This window comes from Pseudophryne corroboree, chromosome 4, assembly GCF_028390025.1.
Source record: "Pseudophryne corroboree isolate aPseCor3 chromosome 4, aPseCor3.hap2, whole genome shotgun sequence".
Taxonomy (NCBI): domain Eukaryota; kingdom Metazoa; phylum Chordata; class Amphibia; order Anura; family Myobatrachidae; genus Pseudophryne; species Pseudophryne corroboree.
The window spans coordinates 923,336,556-923,362,264 of NC_086447.1; the positions used below are offsets into that span (position 1 = coordinate 923,336,556).

General features: G+C 47.8%; 1 protein-coding gene across 2 annotated transcripts in view; it reads left to right on the forward strand.

Annotated features, from left to right (window-relative positions):
- The first annotated feature begins 300 nt into the window (after nucleotides 1-300).
- The window catches only part of TLR5 (toll like receptor 5), a 31,336-nt gene continuing 5,927 nt past the window's right edge, over nucleotides 301-25,709 (forward strand). The window contains exon 1 of one of the 2 annotated variants that reach the window (XM_063919030.1): nucleotides 301-368. In XM_063919030.1, coding sequence (XP_063775100.1) covers nucleotides 352-368 — 17 coding nt within the window. In that variant the 5' untranslated portion in view covers nucleotides 301-351. Of the gene's footprint in view, nucleotides 425-25,709 lie in introns of both variants that reach the window. The other variant, XM_063919029.1, reaches the window with a different exon arrangement.

Here is a 25,709-nt window from a genome sequence, read left to right on the forward strand (position 1 = left end):
TGACTGGGGACAAACCTGGTGCACTTATTTGTGCTGTTTTCTGCGCCCAATTCCCTGCAGAAAGGGAGCTTGCTGTGTAGTGGTGGCTAAGCCCCTGTGCCGGAGCCTGGAGGTAATCCCATCTGCCCCCCAGGGGCATACACTGCTGGAGTAAACAGACGCCATGTTACCTCACTTTTACAGGAGTTAACCCCAGAAGTTGGGCATGAAGGAAACTCCTTCCCTGGCACCCAGAGTAACATCCTGCAGGTCAGTAATGCTGAGAGGGGGGTGAGGGAAGCAGGCAGCAGGGGAGGAGCAGGAAAGTCTCCTTACACACACATGAGATTGTGCAAGACATGAGAGAAGTGTATGACACAGGGACAGAGGTATGTCTGCAGCTCAGCCTGAACTCAGAGCTCCGCACCCCAGGTGCCAGCTGTAGGTAGGTGCACTGTGTATGTATGTGGCACAGGCAGGATCCCCCTAGGGCTGAGGCCAGACCCTGGCTGTTATATGTAACCCTGTGCTTTGCTGTATTGCTTCTGTAGGAAGCGGTCTGTACATTACACTGGAATGTATCCCCATACTGCAGTGCGGTGCTGTACAGTTATCAGTATACATCCTCAGTGAGCAGTACAGCTCCGCATTGTAGTGTCATAGGATACGGAGGTAAATTTATTAAGGTGAGAGGTTTTTTTTTAGAACTGGTGATGTTGCCCATAGCAACCAATCCTATCTATTATCTTCTAGAAGCAGCTAGATAAATGTTAAGCAGAATCTGATTGATTGGTTGCTATGACATCACCAGTTCTAAAAAAAACCTCTCACCTTAGTAAATTTACCCCATGGTGCTTCCTGTGAAGTTTATATGACAGAGCCGCCATTCCCGTGGTTCCATGCAGTTTTGTAAAGTTTAACCAGAAAGGTTTAGACACGTACCTGGGGCCGATTTATTACAATGCGGATGTGAGAAAAATATTTTCGTCTAATTTTGCAATGTGAAAATTTTGAAAAAAATAAAAATCACGCAAATTTAACAAGAGGCGATTGCCAGGATACGAGTTCCGATAAGAGCCGGTCCTGGAGAAAAGCTTACGCCGTCACTCTGCATCCAGGGTCGTCGCGCATGCGTCATCGAGGGACGACAGAGAGGATCCCTCTTCCTTAAAATTTGTGTAGTCCGTAGGCTACTATAGGCTGCGACCCGGGGCCAAGCGTGCTATGCTGTCCGATTTATCAAGCACTCCCTCCAGCTGTTGTTGAACTACACATACTAGCATGCCCTGCTACGGGTTTGCTATTTGGCCATGCTAAAACTGTTGCAGGGCATGCTGGGATGTGTAGTTCAACAACAGCTGGAGGGCCGCAGGTTCCCCACCCCTGCATTAGATGTATAGGACAGGAGCACTTCCGTGTGTGTTGGGAAATCATGCACTATTATGGGGAAACACGCTGTGCGCAAACACGCAATACTCGCAATGCATTCCTCATTTACATGTGGGCGCAAAACGTAGAGCCTAATTCAGACCTGATTGCAGCAGCAAAATCTTCCTCTAATGGGCAAAACCATGTGCACTGCAGGTGGGGCAGATATAACATTTGCAGAGAGAGTTAGATTTGGGTGGGTTATATTGTTTCTGTGCAGGGTATATACTGGCTGCTTTATTTTTACACTGCAATTTAGATTTCAGTTTGAACACCCCCCACCCAAATCTAACTCTCTCTGCACATGTTACATCTGCCCCACCTGCACTGCACATGGTTTTGCCCATTAGAGGAAGATTTTGCTGCTGCAATCAGGTCTGAATCAGGCCCTAAGTGCAGCCATGCAGCTCACCCATTCTTTGCCAGACACAGCTCAATCCTCTAATCGTCGCCCATCGTCAAATGCAACCGATGGCGCCCGGAGGATGCAGCCATTTTGGCCTGATTATCCCATTAAGAAATAATTTGCATGTATAAGATGATATTGCCTTGCTGGACTTATTAATTTCCCCCCCCCTTTCAAGACATCTCCGCTGATAACACTCCTGTGCCATTGGCCCAGATTTATCAAGCCTTGAAGAGTGATAAATTGCAGGGCGATAAAACACCAACCAATCGGCTCCTAACTGTCATTTTTCCAAACACAGTCTGTAACATGACAGTTAGGTGCTGATTGGTTGGTACTTTATCACTGTGCTGTGTATCACTCTCCAAAGCTTGATAAATCTGGGCCATTATCTTGAAACAGCTGTAATTCCTATCTTAATTGCCACTGCTTTTTATCATTGCCTCACATTCATACAATTTATACTGTATATATACTAATGTAGATAGGAAAAGCGGCAGAAATACAGAAGATTAATGTGAGTGTTCTTCTTCCAAAGCAGAAGCAATAATTCGCCCCCCGTGGATGGTAACGTATCTTACCGTGAGTCAGGCGTGCTCGCTGTAACACTGCAGAATCCTGTGATGTCATCCATCTCTATATAGGGCTGATTACAGCTGGAGACAGCGAGATAACGCAGATTTCTGTCTAAACTGCAGAACTCTTAGAGGAAGATTTACTGAAACTTCTAAAATTGGAAAAGTGGAACTGTTGCCGCTGGCAACCAATCCGATTCTAGCTCTCATTTTTTTCAAGGCTGTACGTGATAAATTATACTAAGGGGTAAATTTACTAAAGCTTCTAAAACAGAGAATTAGTGATGTTGCCCATAGCAACCAATCACATGCTGTCTATCATTTTCTAAAAGACACTAGAGAAATGATAGACAGCATCTGATTGGTTGCTATAGGCAACATCGCTAATTCTGTGTCCTGTTGCCAGGTGTACCACCTCCACTTTCCTTTTTTAGAAGTTTTAATAAGTATCCTCTTCCGAGTCTTGTCTGGTGAGAACTAGCTTAGTAATGTTCTGCGCGCCCTTCTGTCCGGCCCCTGAGGTGTGTCCCTGGCCTCTGACTCTTGGAGAAATCTGTGCAGCTGGTGCGGGCCATTTTCAGCCTCCTCATGCAGAACTAGGTATAATTAGTGGGTAAGCAAACATGAAGGCGTCACAGTGAGTGATAACGAATCACGCTATTTATTATGTATTATTTATCGTTAATGATTTTGTTGTGACAATTATTGTACTCCGTATTCAGCTTCCTTTCCTCATATATCACTTACCAAGTTTTGTTTTTGACAAGTATTAAGCGACAATGAATCAAATCTTCTAAATCTACCTATTATATATATATATATATATATATATATATATATATTGATATCAACAGCCCGGCACTCACTTGTACTGAAGGGTTGAAAATGCCCCGGTGCCCTCAGGATCAGATGCACACAAATGGAAGAAGAGGACTGCGGCACCAAAAAACTGAGTGCCGCAGTCCTCTTCTTCCATTTGTATATATATATATATATATATATACTGTGTATGGCTTGTAGCAGTGGGAAACAGCCCTCTGTTCCCATGGGACAAACACAGGCGGCACTCCACGGGCTTGAACAAATGGTGATATTTAATAAGTGAAGTAAATCACAGCATGGCAGGTCCGACGTTTCAACACCGCGCAGGGTGTTTTTTTCAAGGACACATGGTGAGCAAACAGTGTATAATAAAAACGCTTACCTTAAATACACAATACATACCGCATGAGCCGGGGGAACGCGGCGGGCGGGAGCCTCCGGCGGCACCAGCATCCGGTCACAGAATCATGACGTAGCCGTTGCTAGGCTACCGATCAACAAACCTCCCGGCGCGTCCCACCGACGCACTGAAAATACAAAGTGACAATAACAATGTTACCAAACAAAGTGATACGTGATGTATCTAAACTCATTAAGAGGAAACAAAATATAGTTTCCAAGAAAGTGCAAAAGTGTATTAAAAATCGGACACCTACTTCAATAAAAGTACCTGGATAGTGTGCATAGATATACATGTGCACAAACTCTCATGGCATTAGCAAAATGTAATATATTAATCAAAACATGAAAGCCAAACATACATCGCCCCACTAGACTCGTTAAAGCGTTGGGAGAAAGAACATGGAACACAAAATCAGAAAAAAGGGGAAAGTAAAAATGCATGAGAGTTTGTGCACATGGAGCCCGTGGAGTGCCGCCTGTGTTTGTCCCATGGGAACAGAGGGCTGTTTCCCACTGCTACAAGCCATACACAGCGTATACTTGCAAGGAGGGCAGCCCGGCCATATGCATGTTACATGAGTGCCTACTGCAACACACGGATATATATATATATATATATATATATACACACAGGGCGATTCAAAAGTCGCAGTACACCCTTTTGTTTCAAAAACTGTGCAGAAAATGGGAAAACTGATTCAAGATGGCCGATTTCAAGATGGCGCCCATGTTCGGTACATAACCTAAAAGATAGCCCACCTCACCCGTCCCTTACTGGATTATTCAGTTTTCCCATTTACTGCACAGTTTTTTAAACAAAAGGGTGTACTGCGACTTTTATAGATGAGTAAAGTTCTCTATATCAGTCTAATTCCCCGCCAGGCTGGAGCAGGTAGACCGGTCCTTTCCCTCACAGCCATTACCCTGCACCTCATATCAAGTTCAACCATACTGTCCCAGCATCAGGTGTAGGATGGCGGGGCTGGCGGACACATTGAGGTACATAGTGTGATCAGGCTTCATAAAGGGCACCATACACGGCTTGTCGTGGTGTACGGTGATACCGTCATGTCACAGAAACAGGTTTGGGTTTGGTGCACTGCCTTTCAAGATGGCAGTTCAAGACAGACATTCAAGCTGAGCAGCGATCCTACTGGCCAAGCATGTCCACCGCAGGCAGCGCACCGTCCCCAAACCTGTTTCCATGAGGGATCATATTTACAGAACTGACATGACAGCTGGCACCTGACTAGATGAGCATGCTGTCAGCCAATCAGAAGCGTTCTGCTATTTCCAGCAAGTGTGGCGTCCTCCCTATTTCAGCTCCAGCACATTACTTCCACATTGACCAGCAGAGGTATAGGCGTTTCTATAATGGGTGCAGTGTGTGTTGTGCACATGGGTCCCTGGTTCCAGCAGGGCCCACACCGCACCCACATATTATACTTACCCCTCCGGAGTCACGTGACAGCAGCCCTCACTGCGGACAAAAATCACTTGGAAAATGGCCGCCACGACCTGAGCAGAGTACACGGCAGGTCTTGCTAAAAATTAGGCATGTCCATTTAAGGGGCAGAAATCACTGTTCTCCACTGATGGCGCCATCAACGTTTTTGACTAGTGATGGATGTATCACTGCATAAAGGGGGCTCTGTCCAGCTTTTATAGGGGCAGAAAGAGGCTCTGATGCCATTTAAAGGAAGGAATATGAGAAGTCTTTGTCTTATGTTGGGCTTAAAGATCCTCTGATGCCATATAAAGTGGTTGAGGTGGCTATGGGGGTCATTCCGACCCGTTTGCACTTCACACGCTGCGGTTCTTCGCTGCGGTGCAAACAGGACGGGACTGCGCTGCGCGGTGCCCGCAATGCGCATCGTTGCTGGGTGACAGCCGTAGCCGGGCCGTGACGCCGCCAGCGCAGAAAGTGATTGCTGCGGCGATCGCTAGAAGATTGATGGCGGGGAGGCGTTCCGGGGCATCTACTCACCGTTTTCCAGGCGTGGTGAGTCCAACGCAGGCGTGTCCAGGGGTTTGGAGGGCGGATGTCTGACGTCAAGTCCGGGACCTTCATCGCTGGGTGAGTAACTGCAGCCCTTGTCTTGTTTTACTTGAAACTTTTTTAGCGTAGCAGGGCTGCACAAGCGTTCGCAGTCCTGCAATGCTAAATACACTCCCCCATAGGCGGCGTCAGGTTGATTGCACGAGCAGCAAAAAGTTGCTACGTGCGATCAACTCGGAATGACCCCCTATGTCCGACAGATATAGGGGCATCCGTGAAAAAAAAAAATGACCACGTCCTCAACCAGGAATCTGACAATACAAAGATAGTACCCTTTGGCGGTGACATGATACTGCATAAACTCTGCAGAATTATACGTCAGTAAGAGCAGCCAGAAGAACCCTCCCCCTCTCACTTCTGCCTTAAGAACAGGTTATTTCATACTACTATAAAAATAAAACCTGGACTAAGACATGATGGCTTAAAGGCCAGAAAGGCCTGAAATCTTGATGCGGCGCCAAGTGCTTTGCTCATCTTAGCGGGATAAGAACTCGCTCTCACAAGGCGTTCAGATTACATTTCCATTTTCATTAGCAAAAGATGTTTCATGTCTTGCCCAAGCACATGTTGCACTTCTATCTCCATTGCAGTATTGCCGCTTGCCGTGGTTTACGGTGCTATCAGATTTGCGTAATTGTGGAAAGCAGAATAATTTTCCATTTTTAATTTTAGAGTGTTCAGGAAAAGTCATGATTCAGCATAACCTGTAATTAGTATGCAATGCGGAATATGATGGTAGACGAGAACCCACAGCTACATCTCCTCTGCTCTTTGTGTGTCTCGGTTTTTAGTATTATACAGCTAATGATGAGAGGTGCTATTTTTGGATTGTTTATGTCACATTCCTGTATATAAAGCTATTTATTACACAGTGAATCTCTGTGGGTCACTTGTGGGTCCTAGAACAATGACATACTGACCAGAGCCGGCCATAGGCATAGGCAAACTAGGCAATTGCCTAGGGCATTTGATATGCCTAGGGGCATCAGCAGCTTTTGCTGATTAAAATGATATGCGGCATGCCTATATTCTGTGTGTAGCATTTCATATGCAGATACAGCCACAGTCTCACACAGTATATAGGCATGCTGCATATCATTTTAATCAGCAGAAGCTGCTTGTGCATCCTAGCCACATAGCAATGCAAATAAGATGCATTTTCATAGAAAAAAGGTGCCCAACATTAGCACTGAGGCAAGATTTATGAGGACACATCTGTATCGAAGCAGAGGCAGAGGTCACAGTGTTAGTTGCCATGTGAGTCCTGTGTGCATGTGAGTGGGTTGGTTGTGCAGTAGTGTTTGGAATATGTGTGTCATGTAAAAATGCATTAATAATGTGCAACATATGTGTAAAGGAGCACTATGTGTGTCATTATGTGTATAAGGGCATTAATAATGTGCGGCATATGTGTAACAGGGTACTACTGTATGTGTGTCATTATGTGTATAGGGGCACTAATAATGTGCGCAAATGTGTAGGGGGCACTATGTGTGTCATTATGTGTATAAGGGCGTTAATAATGTGCGGCATATGTGTAAGAGACATTATGTGTAAAAGGGCATTAATAAAGGTTGTCATATGTGTAAGGCACATTATGTTTATAAGGACATTAATAACGTGTCTCATATGTGTAAGGGGCATTACTGTGTGGAATTATGTGTATAAATGCATTACTAATGTGTGGCATTATGTGTATAAGGTGTTCTACTATGTGGCATTGTGTATAGAAAGGGAACTACTGTGTCATCTAATGTGAATAAAGAGCAATAGGGTGTGATGTAATGTGAATAAGGGGCTCTACTGTGAGGAGTAACGTTTATAAGGTAAAGTGATACTTCTGTGGGATGTAATATGAATTATGGACACTATCGCATGACAAAATGTGAATAAAGTTGCAGTACTGTGTGGTGTAATTGGAATTGGGGTTACCATTGTGTGGCCATGACCCTTGCCAGCAAAAACACGCCCCTTTTTGGGCTGTGCGCCAAATGTGCGAACTGTTCCTATTTAAAATATAGGGGGTACAAACACCAAAATAAGGACTGCTATGGGTGAGGGGTGATGGTGCTGGGAAAGAGGTGCAAGTTCAGAGGCGGAACCAGCGGTGGTGCTAGGGGGCACCAGCCAAAATCTTGCCTAGGGCATCATATTGGTTAGGGCCGGCTCTGATACTGACACTTGTGGGTCCTAGAACAATGACACACTGATCCTTGAACATCCCAGAACAATCGCACACTGACACTTGTGGTCCCAGAACAATGACACACAGACACTTGTGGGTCCTAGAACAATGACACACTGACACTTCTGGTCCCAGAACAATGACACACTAACACTTGTGGTCCCAGAACAATGACACACTGACACTTGTGGGTCCTAGAACAATGACATACTAACACTTGTGGGTCCTAGAACAATGACTTACTGACACTTGCTGTCCCAGAACAATGACACACTAACACTTGTGGGTCCCAGAACAATGACACACTAACACTTGTGGTCCCAGAGCAATGACACACTGACACTTGTGGGTCCTAGAACAATGACATACTAACACTTGTGGGTCCTAGAACAATGAATTACTGACACTTGCTGTCCCAGGACAATGACACACTGACACTTGTGGGTCCCAGAACAATGACACACTGACACTTGTGGGTCCTAGAACAATGACACTCTGACACTTGTGGGTCCTAGAACAATGACACACTGACACTTGTGGCTCCTAGAACAATTACAAACTGTATTCAATTGAAGTGCTGTATTTCTGCCCTGTCGGAAATTCCAACAAGTCGAAAACACATAGATGAGCGGAATCCATGTGTTTTTGACCCTGCCGTGGTCAAAAATGGTCAATTTTCGACCAGTCATTTTCGCCCATAAGAGAGGGGCGGAAACGGTACGCTATTGAATACTGACCTGTCAGATCCTCTCTGTCGGAGAGGATCTGACTGTAATTGAATATACTGCTTAGGGGTAAATTTACTAAAGCTTCTAAAACAGAGAATTGCTGATGTTGCCTAGCAACCAATCATCTGATTGGTTGCTATGGGCGACATCACCAAATCTCTGTTTTTGAAGCTTTAGTAAATTTACCCCTTAGTGGTCAAGAGGGCAAAAAGTTTAGGAAAGGGCAATAGAAATATTTATCGAACAAGGAATATATTGTATAGGTGTTACTATGGTGGTTTTTCCAAGCAGCTGTAAGTAAGGAGATAGTCAAGGTGTAGTAAAAGTATATAAACAGTTTAATTATACATTAAAAACAATATGTCCTTTTCAATGTCCAATATAACGGTGGGTGGGAAGGCTCAAGAACAATTCCATGTTGCTCCACTTTCCTGCCACTGCTGCGTGGGAATGTTCCATAGATGTGCGTTAAACTGCCTTGTGTTTGTGCCGCTGCTCTGTTGCTTAGTAACCAGCCAGCTTGCTGCAGCCTTTGGCCTACAGCGGATGAAAACATTACTGTGAGCTGTGAGGTGGTCAAAATTGACTGAAAATGAATGTTATTGAGGTTAATAATACTGTAGGAACAAAAAAGGTCCAAATTATGTGATTTTAGCAGTTTTTTTTATCAATAAGTCACAGAACCTGTGTAATTCATGAGTATCCCGGTTTAAAGGAATGGGACGGTAAGCCTATATACTGGAGATGCGGCGAACGAGCTTTCTGAAAATAAGACGGGATATGCGCCTTAAGTCGACCAGCAATGAAATCTTAGCTTAATGCTGGTTATTTGAATCCCCCCCCCACGGTGTGTAGGTCGGTGTAATTGCAGGAATGAGTCAGGTGATGACGCAGAGCGTCAGCCCCAGGTGACAGTGTGTTTGGAAGGGAGATCTTTCCATACTTTCAATTGAGAAACAGGCGGCGGAGAAATATTGATTTGGAGAATATATCAGAGACATTGCGGTTGTTGGAGAGGGAAGAGGACAGGATCTCTGCCAGAAGGGTCCATGGCTTGATGGGCCGGTCACACAGAGACACCTTGGCTGGCCGAGCAGTGTAGCCCCCTGACGCGCTGCTCGGCCGCATGGATCCAGGGACCCCCTGGACACAGACAAGCCTGGGCTGGCCGAGCAGTGTAGCCCCCTGACGCGCTGCTTGGCCGCATGGATCCAGGGACCCCCTGGACACAGACAAGCCTGGGCTGGCCGAGCAGTGCAGCTACCCAGCGATCTGCTTGGCCGCCCGCATACAGAGAGACACGGTGGCATGCCGTGAGGCCAGGACCCTTTCCCCCGTGACACACCCCTGTAAGTTGTGACCACGCCCTCTTTTCGTACAGGCTGCCCGGGCTGGTTAAGAGCTCCAGTCTGTTCCTGGTGGCAGATGATAAGATTCCGCGTCTTAGGACATGCTGCATGACGCCTCCTGCTACATTACCATATTTGCGCTGTTGCTTCCATGTATCAGGGGCGCCACAACATTTTTAGGTAGGGATGGCAAGATATCATTTCATTTTGGTGCCACTAAATTGTCCCGCCGCCAAACATCCCCCTTCAACACCTATGCATATAAGCACTGAAACAGGCCCACGGTGCGGATGATGCTACGTAGAGTAGGGGTGATAGAGTGACCCCCTAACATCTCTCCCGCCCACAGGCAGGACAGTGCCCAAAGCGTGGCGGTTTAGCTGTGATTAACCCTTTGCTGCACTTTCTCAGGCTGGAGCTTTATTTAGAGACATTAGTGATGGCTCAGTCAGTGCAAAATCATTTTCTGACCTTGGTAACCTCTGTCATCTGTCCGTGCAGACGCTTCCCTAATGGGCGAACGTTTCACAACCTCAGTGGTGACATCTGCACATCTCCTTTCCTGAGCACTTACTGATATGTTTCACAAGAGATTTCTGACACCAAAACATCCTATAGGTTGTAAACTGGCCAAGGGGGATCTGGTCTGAAGGTCGACACTATCTAGGTCGACAATGTTTAGGTCGACAGTCACTAGGTCGACAGGGTTTCTAGGTTGACATGTGCTAGGTCGACAGGTCAAAAGGTCAACATGAGTTTTTCAAAAAAATATTTTTCTTTTTTTACTTTTTCATACTTAACGATCCACGTGAACGGTAATCTGTGCTGAGCGAAGCGGTAGCGGAGCGAGGCACCTTGCCCGAAGCATAGCGAGCGAAGTGAGCCATGCGAGGGGACACGGTGCACTAATTAGGGTTCTCGGTCACTTTACGAAGAAAACGACACCCAAAAAAAAACACCTCATCCCGACCTTTTCACCTGTCGACCTAGCACATGTCGACCTAGAAACCCTGTCGACCTTCCACCCCTGTTGACCTAGTGACTGTCGACCTATAGTGGTTGACTATACATTGTCGACCTAGATACTGTCGATTTGATGATCCACACCCATCCAAGGGACTGAATCAGGCCTGGGTTCCACACGATGCAAAGTGGCATATTTGTCCCCTTATCTGCACTGTCGCAACCGCTGACCCTGGCCCCTCTTCCAACAAGCCTGGACCCAGGTAATTACTACCCGCCGCCCCCTTTCGGCCCCCTGGTCACGATGTGTGGCTGTGCACATTGACGCTTATTATGGTCATACAACTTTGCAGATTTTTCCTGAACACTTCTATGACGCGCGAAGAATTATTTGTGATGTTGGTGACCGCAAGGTGCCAGGGAAGCATTACACCGTCGCCCCTTGTCCGCGGCTGCTAACTGTGATCGCCCTCTAATATGGCTGCTGTGAGAGAACAGGGAACGGAGAAGCCTGCATTGATCACACTTCTATCTTTCCAAATTGAATTTATACAAATATATCGTAGTCTCTTTTTTCACCAGTAGGCAATACAAAAATCTACACAAATTTGCCAATAATTCTATCATTAATTTAAAGAGAATTCTTTTTTCTTTTAATGTTGTCTCCTGTAGTTACGATCAACTTTTTATGTTCTGTCCTAAGTTGCAGATTTTTATTTGGTTAGTAACATGTTTTACTGAAAAAATGATGGATAATATCTGACATTTTTGTTTTGAAAATGTAGCAGTGGGAGCCGCAGTGGTAATTTGTAGCTGGGCCCACAGTGGTTATTGCTGTGGCTGGGCCCTCAGTGGTTATTGCTGTGGCTGGGCCCTCAGTGGTTATTGCTCTGGCTGAGCCATCAGTGGTTATTGCTGTGACTGGGCCCTCAGTGGTTATTGCTGTGGCTGGGCCCTCAGTGGTTATTGCTGTGCTGTGGCTTGGCCCTCAGTGGTTATTGCTGTGGCTGGGCCCACAGTGGTCATTGCTGTGCCTGGGCCCTCAGTGGTTATTGCTGTGGCTGGGCCCACAGTGGTTATTGCTGTGGCTGGGCCCACAGTGGTCATTGCTGTGCCTGGGCCCTCAGTGGTTATTGCTGTGGCTGGGCCCACAGTGGTTATTGTTGTGGCTGGGCCCTCAGTGGTTATTGCTCTGGCTGAGCCATCAGTGGTTATTGCTGTGACTGGACCCTCAGTGGTCATTGCTGTGGCTGGGCCATCAGTGGTTATTGCTCTGGCTGGGCCCTCAGTGGTCATTGCTGTGGCTGGGCCCTCAGTGGTCATTGCTGTGGCTGGGCCCTCCGTGGTTATTGCTGTGGCTGGGCCCTCAGTGGTTATTGCTGTGGCTGGGCCCTCAGTGGTTATTGCTGTGGCTGGGCCCTCAGTGGTTATTAATGTGGCTTGGCCTGCAGTGGTCATTGCTGTGGCTGGGCCCTCAGTGGTTATTGATGTGGCTGGGCCCTTAGTGGTTATTGCTGTGGCTGGGCCCTCAGTGGTTATTGCTGTGGCTGGGCCCTCAGTGGTTATTGATGTGGCTAGGCCTGCAGTGGTTATTGCTGTGGCTGGGCCCTCAGTGGTTATTAATGTTGCTGGACCCTCAGTGGTTATTGCTGTGGCTGGGCCCTCAGTGGTTATTACTGTGGCTGAGCCCTCAGTGGTTATTGCTGTGGCTGGGCCCTCAGTGGTTAATGCTGTGGTGGGCCCTCAGTGGTTATTGCTGTGGCTAAGCCCTCAGTGGTTATTGCTGTGGCTGGGCCCTCAGTGGTTATTGTTGTAGCTTGGCCTGCAGTGGGCATTGCTGTGGCTGGGCCTGCAGTGGTCAATGCTGTGGTTGGGCCCGCAGTGGTCATTGCTGTAGTTGGGTCCTCAGTGGTTATTGCTGTGGCTGGGCCCTCAGTGGTTATTGATGTTGCTGGGCCCACAGTGGTTATTGCTATGGCTGAGCCCTCTGTGGTTATTGCTGCGGCTAAGCCCTCAGTGGTTACTGCTGTGGCTGGGCCCTCAGTGGTTATTGTTGTGGATTGGCCTGCAGTGGGCATTGCTGTGGCCGGGCCCGCAATGATCATTGCTGTGATTGGGCCCTCAGTGGTCATTGCTGTGGCTGTACCCTCAGTGGTTATTGCTGTGGTTGGGCCCTCAGTGGTTATTGTTGTGGCTGGGCCCGCAGTGGTCATTGCTGTGGCTGAGCCCTCAGTGGTTATTGCTGTGGCTGGGACCTCAGTGGCTATTGCTGTGGCTTGGCCTGCAGTGGACATTGCTGTGGTTGGGCCTTCAGTGGTTATTGCTGTGGCTGGGCTCTCAGTGGTTATTACTGTGGCTTGGCCACAGCGGTCATTGCTGTGGTTGTACCCTCAGTGGTTACAGCTGTGGCTGGGCCCTCAGTGGTTATTGCTGTGGCAGGGCCCTCAGTGGTTATTGCTGTGGCAGGGCCCTCAGTGGTTATTGATGTTGCTGGGCCCTCAGTGGTTATTGCTGTGGCTGGGCCCTCAGTGGTTATTGATGTTGCTGGGCTCTCAGTGGTTATTGCTGTGGCTGGGCCCTCAGTGGTTATTGCTGTGGCTGAGCCCTCAGTGGTTATTACTGTGGCTGGGCCCTCAGTGGTTATTGCTGTGGCTGGGCCCTCAGTGGTTATTGCTGTGGCTGGGCCCTCCGTGGTTATTGCTGTGGCTAAGCCCTCAGTGGTTATTGATGTGGCTGGGCCCTCAGTGTTTATTGTTGTAGCTTGGCCTGCAGTGGGCATTGCTGTGGCTGGGCCTGCAGTGGTCAATGCTGTGGCTGGGCCCTCAGTAGTTATTGTTGTGGCTTGGCCTGCAGTGGTCATTGCTGTGGTTGGGTCCTCAGTGGTTATTGTTGTGGCTGGGCATGCAGTGGTCATTGCTGTGGTTGGGTCCTCAGTGGTTATTGCTGTGGCTGGGCCCTCAGTGGTTATTGCTGTGGCTGGGCCCTCAGTGGTTATTGCTATGGCTGGGCCCTCAGTGGTTATTGCTGTGGCTGGGCCCTCAGTGGGTATTGCTGTGGCTGGGTCCTCAGTGGTTATTGCTGTGGCTGGGCCCTCAGTGGTTATTGCTGTGGCTGGGCCCTCAGTGGTTATTGCTATGGCTGGGCCCTCAGTGGTTATTGCTGTGGCTGGGCCCTCAGTGGGTATTGCTGTGGCTGGGCCCTCAGTGGTTATTGTTGTGGCTTGGCCTGCAGTGAGCATTGCTGTGGCTGGGCCCGTAGTGGTCATTGCTGTGGTTGGGTCCTCAGTGGTTATTGCTGTGGCTGGGCCCTCAGTGGTTATTGTTGTGGCTTGGCCTGCAGTGAGCATTGCTGTGGCTGAGCCCGTAGTGGTCAATGCTGTGGTTGGGTCCTCAGTGGTTATTGCTGTGGCTGGGCCCTCAGTGGTTATTGATGTTGCTGGGCCCACAGTGGTTATTGCTATGGATGAGCCCTCAGTGGTTATTGCTGTGAATGAGCCCTCAGTGGTTATTGATGTGGCTGGGCCCTCAGTGGTTATTGTTGTGGCTGGGCCCTCAGTGGTTATTGTTGTGGCTGGGCCCTCAGTGGTTATTGGTGTGGCTTGGCCCTCAGTGGGCATTGCTGTGGCTTGGCCTGCAGTGGGCATTGCTGTGGCCTAACCACAGTGGGCATTGCTGTGACTGCCTACCCCCCCCCCCATGTTTTCTCTGCACGGTCCCTGCAACACCGTAACTCTGCCCCCACAATGCCCACCGCTGTCAATCAAAGTGCGATCACATTCTTCCGGAATGCGATCGCACTTAGAGTGCGCATGCGCCTTGTGCGTGTGGCGCATGCGCAGTGTGGCGACAATAGCAATCATGTGGCAGTATGAAAGTAAATTGCATTAGTGAGACATGGATTCTGTGTGGGGCAGGAGGGATCCTCTCACACAGGAAGAAAAGGCAGATGGGAGCACACCTAATTGTAGAGTGGAGAAGTCTGGACGACTGCTGCAGTCATGTCAGGCTTCAACTTGTGTATCCAGCCCAAGTGGGGTTGGGAAAGTCAGTCAGACTGCGCTCGCAGTTGAAGAGCCCAGTGTGTTGAGAAGCCATTGTAGGCCAGGAGGTCAGTGTCTAAACCCGTAGGAGACAGGGAAGTCCACCAAACTCTGTGACTGAGCTTACAGTACTGTACGTTGCTCAGAAGAAGCCAGGCCAGTGAGCCTTGAGTGTGAGTTGGTTGGGAAGTCGGAGTTCATACCTGCAGGAGGCAGGGAGAACCAGAGAAGTGAGTTCAAATGTTGCTGTGGCAACCAATCCAAACCAGGCTGAGGCCTAGAGAAATACCTTCAAGAAGCAAGCAAGACTTTGAGACTTTGTGAGAGCCTTTGGTTGCAGACTAGTTGTCCAAGCAGTGGCATCAGAAAGCGGGGACGGCCCACACCCAGGTGTCACCCTTGGAAGGGGTGACACCAAAGTGCCAGCTCTTCTGCAGTGACAGGATCCGAGTGTTGCAGTGTGGTAATCCTCTGCAGCACTCGGCTCCTGTCTCCGGGGGCAGTCAGCATCTCCGGGGAAGCTGGACACGCCCCCGGAGTGAAGAAGAGATCCGTGAGGCCATGCACCTTTAAATCATGCCTCGCCCCCTATTTACTAAAGTGTGAGGTTTTAAAAGTGGAGATGTTGCTCATAGCAACCAACCAGATGCTACGTAGCATTTATCTAGTACCTTCAAGAAGATGATAGTTAGAATCTGATTGGTTGCTACTGGCAACATCTCTACTTCTGAAACCTACACTTTAGTAAATTTACCCCTATGTATATAACCTGTTTATCATAAATATTTTTTACCACGTTTTCAATATCATGTAACGTGGCTCGCTCATCAATATAGAGGATCTATAACCATACTTACCTACCTGACCCTCTCCATGAGGGAGAAAATGCTCTGTTCCTGGACTTTCCTGGTAATGTAGGATTGCCATCACCTGTGGTGAAACACCTTTCTTATCAATTACCTATCTCACCACAGGTGATGGCAATCATACATTACCAGGAAAGTCCAGGAACAGAGCATTTTCTCCCTCATGGAGAGGGTCAGGTAGGCAAGTATGTCTATAACCGCATGTAAAGGGATGTGTGGGAACTGTCCAGTTTTATCATATATCAGTATCATTTTTTTTTGGGCACAGTAACTACCATGGTAAGGAATGATAGAAGTTCCCCATAGCAACCCTGGGGTCCACAATTAATAAAATGATCACAAAAAATAGCTAAAGGGTCTTTGACCAATTAAACATATATTATTGAAAAGGGGGCGTGGCCTCATGGAAGGGAGCATGACCTTGTCCCCACCCCCCCACCCCCCCTCATCACTCTTGGCCAGGGCCGGATTAAGCCTTGGGGGTGCCGGGGCACTTTAGACAGGGCAGCCCCAGTCAGTGGAAGGTGGTGGGGGGCTGTATATAAGTTTGTACATACCTCCCAACATGACCCATTCCAGGAGGGACGACATGCTCTATACATGGGCTTGCCTCTTAATATAGGATTCTAGTCACCTGTGTTAACTATTTAATTGACAAGAAAGGTGTTTCAACACAGGCGATTGCAATCATAACTTAAGAAGGAAGTCCTGGTAGAGAGCATGTTTATCTTGTCACGTGCAAAAATAGCAGTAGCCTCTGGACTACTTACACACTGGAACAGGACTCAGGAGGACTGTGTGTGTGTGTGTGTGTGTGTGTATCTCTTTCTCTAGAACCTCATTAGATAACAATTTACACAGGGCTCCCACCGAGGTGTGGAGAGAGCTGTAAGTGACACAGGGATCCCACCCTGTGTCACTTACAGCTCTCTCCACCCTCCTATTTCTCCTCTGGTTAGAAAGATCCCTCGATAGTTCATGAAATCTGATACTCCTGTGTCTCTGTCTGCACTACATACTGTCCTGCCTGCATTCTGGCTGTCTGGTTCTGCTGCTGCATAAGAGGGAAAGCTAGTGATGCCAGTGTCCGTGTGCTCTGGCCAGGGAGGCCCTGACAGAGGGGGGCCCGGGGTACAGTATACCCTGCACCCTCCCCTTCTTAATCTGGCTATGTTCTAGGCAGGGGGTGTGCCCAACATTCCCGTGTATGCTGGCCTGCCCCCAGAGACTCTCCCTGCCAGCTTCTCCTCAGTGATAAGACCTGGGCACTGCATGATAATGTCAAATCTGGAACATGTGGCCACGACGCCTCATAAAAAAAAGAAAACAAAAATATTATGTGTGGCGCATTTGTCCCCCTCAGCAGCTGACCTCGCCCTCGGCTGGGCCCCTCCAACATGCCTGGGCCCGGAAACCTGTACATTTAAAGTGAAACTACAGTATATTGTGAACAAAGTCACAACATTTTGTGACTTTGTTTACGATATACTTTATCACTTTAAAAGTCCTGAGTGTTGTCCTTTTTCTCTGTATGTATGTGTATAATGATACAATTCACCCCGGCCCACCCAGTGACCACCTGCATCTCCCCTCTGAGATAGGGTGGTGGGTGGGGGGTTTGCAGGTTAGGGGGCGCTAAGCTTAAGCTTTGCCTAGGGTGCAGAGAGACCTTGCACCAGCCCTGTATATATGGGGGTCATTCCGAGTTGATCGCTCGCTAGCAGTTTTTAGCAGCCGTGCAAACGCTATGCCGCCTCCCACTGGGACTGTATTTTAGCTTAGCAGAAGTGTGAACGGTTGTATCGCAGTGCGACTGCAAAAAGTTTTTGTGTAGTTTCAGAGTAGCTCAAAACCTACTCAGCGCTTGCGATCACTTCAGACTATTCAGTTCCGGATTTGACGTCACACACCCGCCCAGCGTTCGCCCAGCCACGCCTGTGTTTTCCCTGGCACGCCAGTGTTTTTCTGAACACTCCCTGAAAATAGTCAGTTGCCACCCAGAAACGCCCCTTGCTGTCAATCACTCTGCGCCAACCAGTGCGACTGAAATGCATCACTAGACCCTGTGCAAAACTGCATCGTTCGTTGTGCTTGAACTGCGCAGAACTGCCGTTTTTTTAGCCTGATCGCTGCACTGCGAACAAATGCAGCTAGCGATCAACTCGGAATGACCACCATCGTACTGAGAAAACCTTAATCATACAACTGCTAAAAACTCCCTGTGACTTAGGGGCAAATGTATCAAGCTGTGAAAATGCTTTTTCTGGGTTTTTCATCACATAGAACAGTTTATTCCCACTTCCCCATAGGTAAGGAAAGGCATTCCATGGGGAAATCAGCGACGTCTCCAGCATCGCCCAACTGATTGTAACACAGCCACCATAGGCCTAATTCAGATCTGATCGCTGGGCTGCGATTTTTGCGCTGCAGCAATCAGAGAGTCGCCGCCCACAGGGGAGTGTATTTTTCGCTGTGCAAGTGTGCGATCGCATGTGTAGCAGAGCTGTACGAACAAATCTTGTGCAGTCTCTGCGCAGCCCAGGACTTACTCTGCCGCTGCGATCACTTCAGCCTGTCCGGGACCGGAATGGACGTCAGACACCCGCCCTGCAAACGCTTGGACACGTATGTGTTTTTCCAGACACTCCCTGAAAACGGTCAGTTGACACCTACAAACGCCTTCTTCCTGTCACTCTCCATTGCTAAGCGGCAATCCGCTTTGTACCCGTGCGACGCGCCTGCGCATTGCGGTGCATACGCATGCGCAGTTTGTGCCTGATCGCCTGCTGTGCAATCAGGTCTGATTACCCCCATAGCTGGTTATGCTGGTAAAGTGTTCTGGTAACTTTCTATGCAAGGATGGTGCAGAACGTCAGGTGCAATACAAATAAATGTTAATAATATAACAAATAAATCTGACAATAAAGCATGGAGTAGTTGTAGTCGTAGGTGAACGCCCGGGGGCCCAATTCATTTCAATGGCAGTGACCGCCATGTTGGATAGGCCCTGTACACAGTGTATGGTGCCTGTCCGGTGGGCTCAGTTCAGGTTTTATTTTATGACGGCCATTGGATGACCACTGGGAACAGGAGCCCGTCCAAGGATTTGGTAGATATGAAGTTTGTGGATTTTGGATATTTTACATGTTTAATCTAGGATTATCACAGTCGTTGTGCTGGTGCTTTGGTTATTTTCGTATTTTCTCTACAGACGGACTACAGGTGCCTGCAGGCCCTTAATATCTGTGAATGCTGCCACTTGTTGTTCCACAAGTGCCGTAATGCTGGGGCAGGCTTGCTGGGACTTGTAGTCCACCTGTAAAGGACAATATTATATTATCATTAACCCTGAATTCACCGCCGCCAGATGTGCGGGGAACAGCCGTGCTTTTGGTTCCTCAGGAGGGCGACCCCAATTTGGTTTTTGGGTCCCAACTTTCTGAGGCCCTGGGTCCAAAAGGTCAACTGTTTCAAAAGGTTGACATGACAATGCTCGACAGTCGACACACATATGGTCGACACAAGTTTCTGGGGTCAGATCTTGTATGTTTAGTAATATGTGACCACCGTCAGTACAAACGTGTGACATCGCGGGTTCACTTTGGGCAAGGTGGCTTGCTCCACCACCGGTCCCAATTGTAGTCCCCTTGGATAGTAAAGCAAGCAGATGTTGGGAAAACATGTTAACCCCCACAAAAAAATGTGTCGACCTTTTGAACCTATCAACTTTAAGCACTGTCAGCCTAATGCATTTCAACCATATGGGGCGAGCTACACTGTAGATATCATCCGGAAACTATTTCTCCTTCACTTACAGTATATAAAATCCCCCCTCCGCATCTATTTCTTTGTTCCTTCCAGTCCTGTCTGACTGCAGACACCCTGACGTTGTACATAATTACTGTAACAGGCGTCAGGGCTGACATTTGTCACATCAGCACGCATGTAATGCCATGGAAATGTATATTCTATAGTCACGTCTGATCCCATAAACGTTTCTTCATCAGTAAAGAAGCCGGTTTTTACATTGGGGGTCATTCCGAGTTGATCGCTAGCTGCATTCGTTCGCTGTGCAGCTATGAGGCAAAAAAACGGCACTTCTGCGCATGCATATGCGGCGCAATGCGCACGCGCGACGTACTATTACAACGGCCAATGTAGTTTCACACAGGGTCTAGCAAAACATTTCAGTCGCACTGCTGGCCGCAGAGTGATTGACATGAAGTGGGCGTTTCTGGGTGTCAACTGACCGTTTTCAGGGAGTGTTCGTAAAAACGCAGGCGTGCAAGGAAAAACGCAGGCGTGGCTGGGCGAACGCAGGGCGTGTTTGTGACGTCAAAACAGGAACTGAACAGTCTGAAGTGATCGCAAGGGCTGAGTAGGTCTGAAGCTACTCTGAAACTGCACAAAAAAGCTTTGTAGCCGCTCTGCGATCCTTTCGTTCGCACTTCTGCTAAGCTAAAATACACTCCCACTGGGCGGCGGCATAGCGTTTGCACTGCTGCTAAAAACTGTTAGCGAGCGATCAACTCGGAATGACCACCCATGTCCCCTCTTAATGAATATATATTAAATCCTATACATTATCCAACTAATTAGCATACCAGAGACGACCCATGTTTGGAACCTGCCTCATATGTAGGCTCACCACACTGTTCCTTTAAACCGGGACACTCATGAATTACACAGGTTGTGGGGCTGGCTGACTCCAAGCCTGCATGTCACCTGGTACTAATCAGCCACAGAACCTATGTAATCCATGGAGGTCCCGGTTTAAAGGGATGGTATGATGATCCTAGGCTTGTCTCTCTCTCCCCCCCCCCCCCCCACATCATACTTGACGACTTGTAAGTATCCGCTCCAGGAGAAGCTGGCTGGAGAAGCGGTGCAAATGACCACTTGGGGGAAGGGAGGCGAGCTCTGCACGTCATAGGACCTCGCCCCCATCACAGCAAAATTCCACGAATAGCAGGTTCATGGGAAGGGGTGGTGCTGCAAAGACATGGGCCCTCATTCCGAGTTGTTCGCTCGCTATCTGCTTTTAGCAGCAGTGCACACGCTAAGCCGCTGCCTACTGGGAGTGAATCTTAGCTTTGCAGATTAGCGAACGAAAGATTCGCAAAATAGCGAATAGAATTGCGAATAGAAATTTCTTTGCAGTTTCCGAGTAGCTCGATACTTACTCCTACACTGCGATCAGTTCAGTCAGTTTCGTTCCTGGTTTGACGTCACAAACACACCCAGCGTTCGCCCAGACACTCCCCCATTTTTCCAGCCACTCCCGCGTTTTTCCCAGAAACGGCAGCGTTTTTTCGCACACTCCCATAAAACGGCCAGTTTCCGCCCAAAAACACCCACTTCCTGTCAATCACACAACGATCACCAGAACGAAGAAATTTCTTCGTTAAGCCGTGAGTAAAATACCAAACTTCTTAGAAAATTTACTTGGCGCAGGCATGGTGCGAACATTGCGCATGCGCAGTTTGCGGAAAATCGATGCGATGCGAAGAAAAATAACGAGCGAACAACTCGGAATGAGGGCCTTGGTGCGTGTCATTCCCCCCCCCCCCCCCCCAATGACACGCAATTCCCAGTGTTACCTCCCCAACCTGCCCAATTCACAAGGAACTGTGTGGGATACAGGAGACCCACCCACTCTTCCGGCGGTGCGCGGGATTACCCAAAAATTCAGGAGTACCCCGCACCTTCTGGGAGAGTAGGTAAATATGGGGTGATGTATCAAGCAGTGTAAAGAATTGGAGCAGTGGGCCAGTGAAGAAGTTGCCCATAGAAACCAATCAGTTTCTACCTATCATAGAATGTACTTGATAAATGCTACCTCAAAGCTTATTGGTTGCTATTGTCAATTTCTCCATTCTTTGCATTGCTTAATACATCTCCCCTTACTGAAGTGGGGCATACTTACCTGCATACTATAGGTGGCATAGGGGTCTATTCATGAAGCAGTGAAAAGTGTGGCGCAGTGAGCCAGTGGAGAAGTTGCCCATGGCAACCAATCAGCTGCTACGTATAATTTTATAGCATTCACTTTATAAATGTTACCTCAACAGTGATTGGTTGCCATGGGCAACTTTTCCCACTTCTCACAGGTACTATTCAGCGGGGAGCTCAGCTAACGCAGCGGGTATTATTCCATGTTTCAGGACAAGGTCCCTTTAACGTGCGCATCCAGTGACTCATCTATTGACCTTCAATGAAATCCCGGCACAAACAGGTGTTGCGCTCCGCCAGCCAGGCTACAGGTGTAGGAGAGTTATCTGATTTCTAGCACACCTAGACTCTCACGGCTGATGTGAATAGAGAGCGGCACAGTGTACACAGCTGGAAAGGGCAGTGCCGCGTCATTAGGGGGGTTACACACTCGCTGCGGAGAAGACAATGCCCTGATTGTGTGTGAGCACAGGGTGTATTGCGTATTAAGCCAAAGAGCCACAATTGTGTAATCTACAGTTGCAATAAATATATTTATATATATATCACTTACACTTACAATAGAAGTCAGTTATGAACCCGTTATCTCCTGGTCTCAGTGTTTGCAGAACTTACTGTTATGCAATCGTATCATTTCTCCAATGTTTATTTAAAGGATGTAGAGCATGTGTCTTCATCCTGCGGCCCTCCAGCTGATACGGAACTACACATCCCAGCATGCCCTGTCTCAGTTTAAGCATGCCTTAACAGAATAACTGTGGCAGGGCATGCTGGGATGTGCAGTTCGCAAAAAAATTGTTCACTAATAGCGCACAAAAACAAATGTTCACATATATAAAGTGTGCCTTACATGAAAATATATCCAAATCACACAGTAAGATCTTTCTCTCAAGAGTTCTTTCAGAGTCCCAACAGTAATAAAACTGGTCTTGTACTCCTGGTGTCTTATTTCAAAAAGATTTCCTTCTTTTCAATATATGAATGCTCAGACCAGACGTTGAATGATCAATCAATGCACTTTCCTTTTCAATATCTCAAAAAGAAAAAAAGAATATAGTGCAATATAGCCAGATAAAATGACATATAAATTTATTGCAGTACACTCACAAACACAGAAGATTAAAAGCGTGTAACCACTTCAGTAGATAGGACATCAACCCAGGCGTATATGGAGTTACCCTCCCAGATCTTATGAGGGACATGTAGATCAGAGCTCCGGAACTGCTGAACCACCAAAAGCGGGAATCAACACCGGCCAGGGATCGTCCTTTAAACAGTCAGTCACCACGCCTGAAGCTTTTTGGACAAAGGTCCTTCATCAGAGGCTTGAAGCCTTTGGTGGTTTTGGTGGTTCAGCAGTTCCGGAGCTCTGATCTACATGTCCCTCATAAGATCTGGGAGGGTAACTCCATATATGCCAATATGACAACAATACAGTTGGGAATGTGCGTGCAGTCTGAGGTGTGGGCAGAGTACTGTACAGTACACATCAGTAGTCAGTTTGTGTAAGGAATGACCATTTGTGGAACTGAATGTACAGCCGTACTCACTGTTACATATATGGGTTCCACAATGGGGCAGAGCCTATAGCGGAGCAGGGGTGCAGGCAGTAGCGGTGTAGGGCTCTGGAACAGCGGATGAAGTGGGGTACTGTCGCGGGTCTCTGGGGCTAAGAGAAGGATATCTGTCCAGCACAATAATGCTTAAGGGCCCTACTCACTTGGCCATGTATTCAATTTGGACGATGATCGATCTCAATATCGTCCAAATTGACTTGCATTGCAAAACGACGGAGAGCCAACGATGAACGACCATGGGGCCGCACCGTTGGTGCGTACACACTGAGCTATATGAACGGGTTCTCATTCATTAATGAACGAGAACGTTTATATCGCCCTGCAACATCGCCCAGTGTGTAGGGCGTATTACACACAGTGGCAGGATGTCGCCACACATGAGCATATACCCTATCAGCGGCCATCTTGGTAAGGTAACGGTGCATCCATTGAGGAGCCATTTTGTTGGAGACTGCGCAGTAGCGCACTCTACTTTTACCAAATAGGTGGCGCTGTAACACAATATCAATGTGTAGCCTCTCTCTGTTGTGAACGTATACTCTCTTACTTCAGCTAGTTAACCCTCCTCGTACGTTTTACCTGATGACAAGTTTATTCCATAATCTTTCATTATTATTGCTTGGACAAACAAAACATGTTCTGCATCAATAATAGGCATCACGCACATGTAATAAAGATCGCCCTCACACCCCCTCACTCTTGTGATCAATATATGACATAAATGAGGCTACGGTAACCGTTTGCACCTTTGCCCCATTCACCTGTGGAAATGTTGTCACCTCTGCAGGGGCGTCTAATGTAAGTGGGGCATAGGTGTGAATATTGCTGCATACTGGGAAATGCCAGTGTAGCAGTCTATGCATTGCTGAACGCCCCACCTCAGGCATTCCCAGCTACCTGCATGTATAAGGTGCTATTTATTTTGGTCTGTTATTTGATGGCAGAGGGGAAGGAGGGAGAGGATGTCACAGTACAAAAAACAGACAGAAAGGGGTAGATTTACTAAAGCTTCCTAAAACAAATAGTGGAGTTGTTGCTCTTAGCAACCTATCAGATAATTTTCTATTACATGCTAGAAAATAATAGACTCTTGTTGCTACAGGCAACACCTCCACTTGTTTATTTCAGAAGCTTTAGTGAATCTACCCATAACGCTCACAGATCTCCACATGTCACGTGACGGCCGAATAGCGAGGAGGAGACTGTCATGGGGAAAACAGAGCTCAGAGGGGCATTCTAAAGACCCCTGTTCAACACATCACATGACATGTGACTATGGTAGCCATGTTATGCTGGGAACACACCTGGCCGACTCGTTCGCCAACCCACGGATCCGCCGACCACGCGGATGATTGGAAACACTATACACTCTTACCAATCTGCCACTCGATATGTCTGTCCACATATCACAACTAGGCGGGCTTTTACATTTGCCGGCTAGCTGTGATGTCATTGGGCCTAATTCAGACCTGATCGCAGCAGCAAATTTGTTAGCTTAATGGGAAAAACCATGTGCACTGCAGGTGAGGCAGATGTAACATGTGCAGAGAGAGTTAGATTTGGGTGGGGTGTGTTCAAACTGAAATCTAAATTGCAGTGTAAAATAAAGCAGCCAGTATTTACCCTGCACAGAAACAAGATAACCCACCCAGATCTGAATTAGGCTCATTGTTGGCAGCTGCTGCAGCTGGAATATGGGTTGGTCGGCGGGTCGGCCATACACCCATGCAGATCTGCAACATGTATCGGCATTGGCCGTGCTGGGGGGCCGAAGCGATATGTCTGTGACAGACACATTGCCTGAGCACGGGCAGATGCACTATGCGATACGTTGTTTGTCGGTTGAATGAACAGCATTTCGCATACTGTATACCCAGCGTAAACCACACAGATCTTCAATCATTAATAGCAGCCTGAAGGAACAAGCACAGTTGCCTCAGTGATTAATGTTAAAGGGCGAGCCTTGTCTTTTATGGTCACATGTCACTCTGAATAAGGTCCTATATGAGCAAACTGTACATGAGGCGCCACCTAGTGGTGATGTAAACAGGTATTTTGTATGTATGCTGTATGATACAAAGTGTAGAAAACATCCGGGCAGATGTATTAAGCCCGGAGAAGTGATAAAGCAGTGATAAGTGAAACGCACCAGCCAATCAGCTCCTAACTGTCAATTTACATATTGGAGATGATTGTCTGGTGCGTATATCACCTTGCACTTATCACTGCTTTATCACTTCTCCAGGCTTAATACATCTGCCCCGTTGCCACACACGGGCTATAGGGCATCCTTATAGAATTCAGCGTAACAGTGGAGATAAGCAGGCTGTTATAGGAACGATGACAAATGGATTGAGGGCTGGAGAGCGGGTTACATTA